The sequence below is a fragment of the Malaya genurostris genome, chromosome 1 (genome assembly GCF_030247185.1).
Source record: "Malaya genurostris strain Urasoe2022 chromosome 1, Malgen_1.1, whole genome shotgun sequence".
Taxonomy (NCBI): Eukaryota; Metazoa; Arthropoda; class Insecta; order Diptera; family Culicidae; genus Malaya; species Malaya genurostris.
Window position 1 is genome coordinate 67,823,375 of NC_080570.1, and position 6,000 is coordinate 67,829,374.

At 37.6% G+C, this 6,000-nt stretch overlaps 1 protein-coding gene across 1 annotated transcript in view; it reads right to left on the bottom strand.

Moving 5' to 3' along the window:
* Positions 1–5,730, bottom strand: part of LOC131440360 (uncharacterized) — a 59,641-nt gene extending 53,911 nt beyond the window's left edge. Inside the window, exon 1 of the mRNA XM_058611611.1 lies at positions 4,414–5,730. Within this exon, the coding sequence (XP_058467594.1) occupies positions 4,414–4,495 (82 nt within the window). The 5' untranslated portion in view covers positions 4,496–5,730. The remainder of the gene's footprint in view (positions 1–4,413) is intronic.
* Between the last annotated feature and the right edge of the window lie 270 nt (positions 5,731–6,000).

The window sequence follows — 6,000 nt, forward strand, 5'->3', positions numbered from 1 at the left end:
TCATGTTCGTGCAAAACCTAATACAAGCGAGACAGTTTCATAAGAATCTGATTCAATGTGTTGATGTACAAACACATCAAATCACAACTCACAAATCGTCTCTCAGTGGGTTCTAATATTTGATGAGCAGTCAGCGCTCATCTGCTGATTGCTTGACACTACGATGTTGAGACGATGTTTTCTCTATACGAATGGTTACCCAGTTACTCAACTCGTTTAGTGATGCTTTTGAAACCGATTTGCAGGTGAGCTGAACTCGGTGATGATGAAGTACTGAGTTGATTATTGCCAGCCCTGGTCATGACGCCAATGTGGAAATTGATGGTGAAACTATTGATCGCGTTAGAGAAATGAAGTATCTTGGAGTCATAATTGATGAAAAGTTAACATTCAAATCTCATATCAATAACGTCATCAAGAAGATTGCCAAAAAATATGGTGTATTATATCGTTTGAAAAATGACTTAACGACTCATAGTAAGATTCTTTTGTATAGAACAGTTATTCACCACACATTGATTTTTGCCCATCCATTCTGTTTCTTGCTAATAACACAAAAATCTTGACAAACTGCAAAATAAAATCATGCGAAAATTCTAAAATGTAGTAGATATACCTTGTCAGGTTTTCTACTGAACGCATTACAATGGTTTTCAGTGAAACAGAGAGTTTACTACTTAACCATGGAACTGATTTGCATAGGTACAGTACTAGAAACGCATCTGATCGTAGAACACCAAGCTTTTTGTTAGCCAGATCGCAAAACTCATTATTGTATAAGGGAATAAGTTTTTTCAATTCGATGCCAAGAGAAATCAAACGCGCGACGACATTGGTGGAGTTCAAAAGGTTATGTATTTCACACATAAAGTCCGCTTTGTAAGTACATATTTAGTTAGTTAGTAAAAATTTTTTAGATGAACTGGTCCGGCGGGAAGGGCCAGGTGAATTACTGTATGATACTGGTAAAGATATCGGGTTCGATTCCTGATGTGATCAAGGATCTTCCCGGGTTTGAAATTTTCTTGATTAACCCTGGATAGTAAATCCGAAATATTCGAATGTTATTTTGTGGTCAGTCGTTCTTTTGAAGAAGAATCTATACCTGCTAGATTAATCAGATCGTTTTCTTTCGTTTACTGGTTAAGATATGTGCAAAAATATTAATTATCATTTAGATAACTCGTTCTGCTCACACCTTTGTAGGGGTATGAGGTGGGACCATCATCATCATCATCATCATCATCATCATCATCATCATCACTCAGTGGCATACCGAGAAAATTTGGCGTCCGGGGCAAAATAAGAGATTTGCCGCCTTCATCGTTGGTTTCCTGAGCAAAACAAATACAAAACTGAGCTCCATCCAGTTATGGTGATAGCCGAAAATTTGACAGAAGCTGCGTTCGGCTGAAAAGTTTGTATCGTTTAATAGAAACACACATTTTTTGCCAAAATTCGTTTTTATTATTCAACATAATTGCCATCAGAGGCGATACAGCGATTATAGCGATTTTCCAACTATTCGATACCATTTCTGTAGTACGATTTGTCCTTTGCCTCAAAATAGGCCTCAGTTTCAGCGATTACCTCTTCATTGCTTCTAAATTTTTTACCAGCGAGCATTCTCTTGAGGTCTGAGAACAGGAAAAAGTCACTGGGGGCCAAATCTGGAGAATACGGTGGATGAGGGAGCAATTCGAAGCCCAATTCGTTCAATTTCAGAATGGTTTTCATCGACTTGTGACACGGTGCATTGTCTTGATGAAACAAAACTTTTTTCTTCTTCAAATGAGGCAGTTTTTTTTAAATTTCGTCCTTCAAATGCTCTAATAACTCTATATAATAGTCACTGTTGATGGTTTTTCCCTTTTCAAGGTAGTCGATGAAAATTATACCATGCGAATCCCAAAATACAGACTCCATAACCTTACCGGCCGATTGTTGAGTCTTTCCACGCTTTGAGTTCGGTTCATCGCGTGCAGTCCACTCAGCTGACTGTCGATTGGACTCCGGAGTGAAGTGATGGAGCCATGTTTCGTCCATTGTTATATATCGACGAAAAAAATCGGTTTTATTTCGATATAACAGCTCCAAACACTGCTCAGAATCATCAATTCGTTGTTGTTTTTGATCGATTGTTAGCTCACGTGGCACCCGTTTTGCACAAAGCTTTCTCATATCCAAATATTCGTGAATAATATGTCCAACACGTTCCTTTGATATCTTTAGGGTGTCAGCTATTTCGATCAACTTCACTTTACGGTCATTGAAAATCATTTTGTGGATTTTTTTCACGTTTTCATCGGTAACAGCCTCTTTTGGACGTCCACTGCGTTCATCGTCTTCGGAGCTCATATGACCAGTACGAAATTTTGCAAACCACTTACGAATTGTTGCTTCGCCCGATGCAGAGTCTGGATAACACTGCATCTTTAAGATTATATTTTTCTTGTGTCAAAGTAGTTTTATACATTGATTACACATCTATCTTTCCTATAAATTTTATGTGGTTTTTCAGGTCTTTCAATTGCGGGTTGAATCACACAGACAATTAGCTATTATGGCTTCTTCTTCTTCTTTTAACTGCTACAATTACCGAAATTAAATTGTTATTAAGTTGTTAATGATTAGTTCACATTTTTCCTCTTCTTCGTTGACGTGTTCTTCGGTTCTCAATACATTTTTTCAGTTTATTGCACATAGTCTACGTTTTGCTTCTTCAAATTTAGTTTTATGGTATTCCGGTACTTCCTCGTATTCTATTTCGCTAGGGAGAGACATACAAATACATATACATAAAGACAAAGTATTCAATTACTGTGTGAAATGCATCAGTTTTCATGAGTGGTTTTGGTTAGGTATTCACTATACAAGTTTCCGGTATAGTTTGTGAAAATAAAATCAAAATATTATTATTTTTAATTATCTAAATAATTTGATTAAGACCAAAAAAACGAAATTTTGACAAAAAGGTATCGCATTTTTTCCTACCATTGGGAGCAGAATGGACTAATTTTGTTCATCTGTGATGAAGTGCGCGTTTCGTTGGTTGAAGTCATCGTACATGTGCCTGAATTATTTATAGAAGCATCATTTGATGTTAATTTGGTTGGTGTCTATAAAAAAAATGAAGAAGTTACAGCTAGAACAATTGAAAGCCGTTTGCAAAACTTGAATTTTTCATGACACAAAAATATGGTTTTATATAGCTCAAGAGCAAAAAATTTGTTCATGGTAATCTTTCTCCTAAGAATAGCTGTTCTCGTGATATTTAGACATGGAATTCCAAAAACTAAGGTTTTCTTCAAATTGCACAAATGGTTTTAGCTGTAACTTCTTCGTTTTAAAATAGATAAACCCTTCAAATTTACGTCAAATGTTAAAAAAATTGTTTTAATCAGGAGCGCCAAGTTTTATTTACTGTGTTTCGGTAAATCGCTTTATTCTTTAAAAAGCATTCAACATTTTTTTCCACTGTCTATATTTTCGAAGTGCCCTTTTATTTTTCTACAAGTTTTTCTGGGACACCGTTTCTGAACAAGCATCGGATTTTGAACTACAAAAAATCGAAGAAAGTGCAAGCAACAGTACTTTCACCCCTTTTAAAAGTCAGTAAACAGATGGTTTGCCATACTGAAGACGTGTTCAAAGTTTCATCCAAAATACCGATTTGTGAAGTCTGATGACTTTTAAACTGTTTCAGGATCTGCATCGCTACAAAATTTCGGCAGTTCTCTGACATTTTGCTGAAACTCTTTATTGCAATGTGCGTCTGAAAAGCGTGTGTATGTTCAAGAAGTCGAAGAACCCAGAGCTGGACCAGTTCAGGAAAAAAAATCTTCGAGTAATTCTGTACGATTTGGATGGTAGCAATGTTATATGGCCATTGATTTTTTGTCATGCGTAGTATTCCCAAGTTTAATATTTTTCGACTATTCAAAATATGTTTACTCATTGCGATGCAAGCAGTGACGTTTGTAGTTTGCAAATATTCGATTGTATTTTCCAGTACAAGATGTTAACCATACAATCGATTAGTCATGCCTACCAAACGACTGTTGATATTGACCAATTCTCCTTTATCGCGACCGATGATCACAATATTTTCATTTAACTAAGTACGTCAGTTGTTGAAACCAGTAGTTTTGAATGAAAATAGTTGATTTTTATAAGCTTTTGTGAATGTCCCAAGGGGCATAAACTATCGAATCTATCTCAGCTAAATTCTTGATTTCTGGACAAGTGAAATCAATCAACTCGGATACAATTGAAGGTTCACTTTTCAATGCAAAACGGATAGTCCTAACGGGTTTTCCCGAAACATATCAAATGTTATGGATAGGATTATCACAACTACTAGTTATATCGATCGAAACAAATTTTGCAACCAACAGCCATTTTACAACTTACCACAGTGAGCCAGATCGATGATCGGTATCTGGTTCGTGGACAGCAGGGTAACCTTCTCTTCGGTTGCTTTGCTCTTCAACATTTCGCTGTCTCGTGATATACTTCTTGCACGCACCTGGACTCCGGAATGTGAACAGTATGCAGTATGCAGATTTCTGCAGTTCTCCGAACACTATGATCTACCCCACTGTGAAATTGTTTCGTAAGAAATTCAACAGGACAATTTTTCTCGTTCTTCTTTTGGTAACTATATTCGAGTATTTACCGCGTCTCGGTGCGTTTTGCTATATACTTGGTTTATTATTGCTTCTGTCTCTTTCACTCCTTTTTAGTTTCGATCATTTCACCGCTTTTGGTTAGGCTGCGATCGAGAGGATCACACGCAAACCACCTGAATGATTGCTTTGTTGTTTTGGTCTTCACTGGTTGGAACCAATACTACCGATAGGAGTTTCGAGGGCAGCCTTTTCGTACGTTTGCTGACGAGTTGAAAGTACTTTCCATTCGAACGTTTCACGAAGCAACGAAACTGCCTATGTAATTTCACTATTATGTATAAATACCGAAAACTACACTTCTTAAAATTTAAAACGACACATTACTAACCGAATCAAACATCTGGTGCAGCTAATCCGCGTGGCCATTAGCACCTTCGAATCACAAAACTAGTACACTATTACAGATCGATACCTCGTCGAAGGTCGTCTTCCAATGAACCTACCGTAGCGAGCACGACTGTACACTTCAACAACGAACGGTCGACTGAAAGGCCTGTGATGGCAACGAATAAGAAGACGACGGTCGGTCAGCTGCGCCTGTCGTGAACCGTTTGCGCTGAGGTGTCGGCTAAGAAGTTGAAGTATTCAACAGTACTGACAGTACGTTTCATTTCGAACTTAGTTCACCGGTAATCTCGTGCCTTTCCCGTAATCCACATCGATATCTATCCTACGTAGACTAACTTTGGCACTGATAGCAGTATGATAACAAACACTCAATTGAATCTAGAACCGTTGGCAACTGGACGACGCCTAGAAAGTTGACACTTCATGACTTATAAAGTAGTTGAAATTATATAATCAGTAGAACGAAAGCCTACATCACTAAAACTTAGCTAATTTGATTTGATTTTAAGCAATCTTAAGAAGTGACCAACAACCGTGAGTGGTAAGGCTGTACTGATACCGATGTAAGATTAATGACAGTTCCCTTACAAACACACTTGTATACTTCCGCTATTGAACGGTATCAATTAAAATGTCAGTTCAAATTATAAAACGCTCAAGACTGTAGTAAGAACTGGATGATTCATTCCCTACCACCGAACAAAATATGAGTACGCACGGGTTGTACGGTCGGTACGGTTTCATGAATGAACCAACAGGAACTATGTAACAGTCATCGAACGAGATCAGCGGTTTTGCGTAATCACACACACACATACCCACACTGTGCGGGTATTTTTTTCTCGGTTGTCATTGAAATCGTCAGCACTATTGCATAGATGCGCAACTGTTGACTGCGCCAAAGAATCATCAGTCGCATGCCGACAGTAAACAGTGGGCCCGGAATTATATTGCTAAAGAA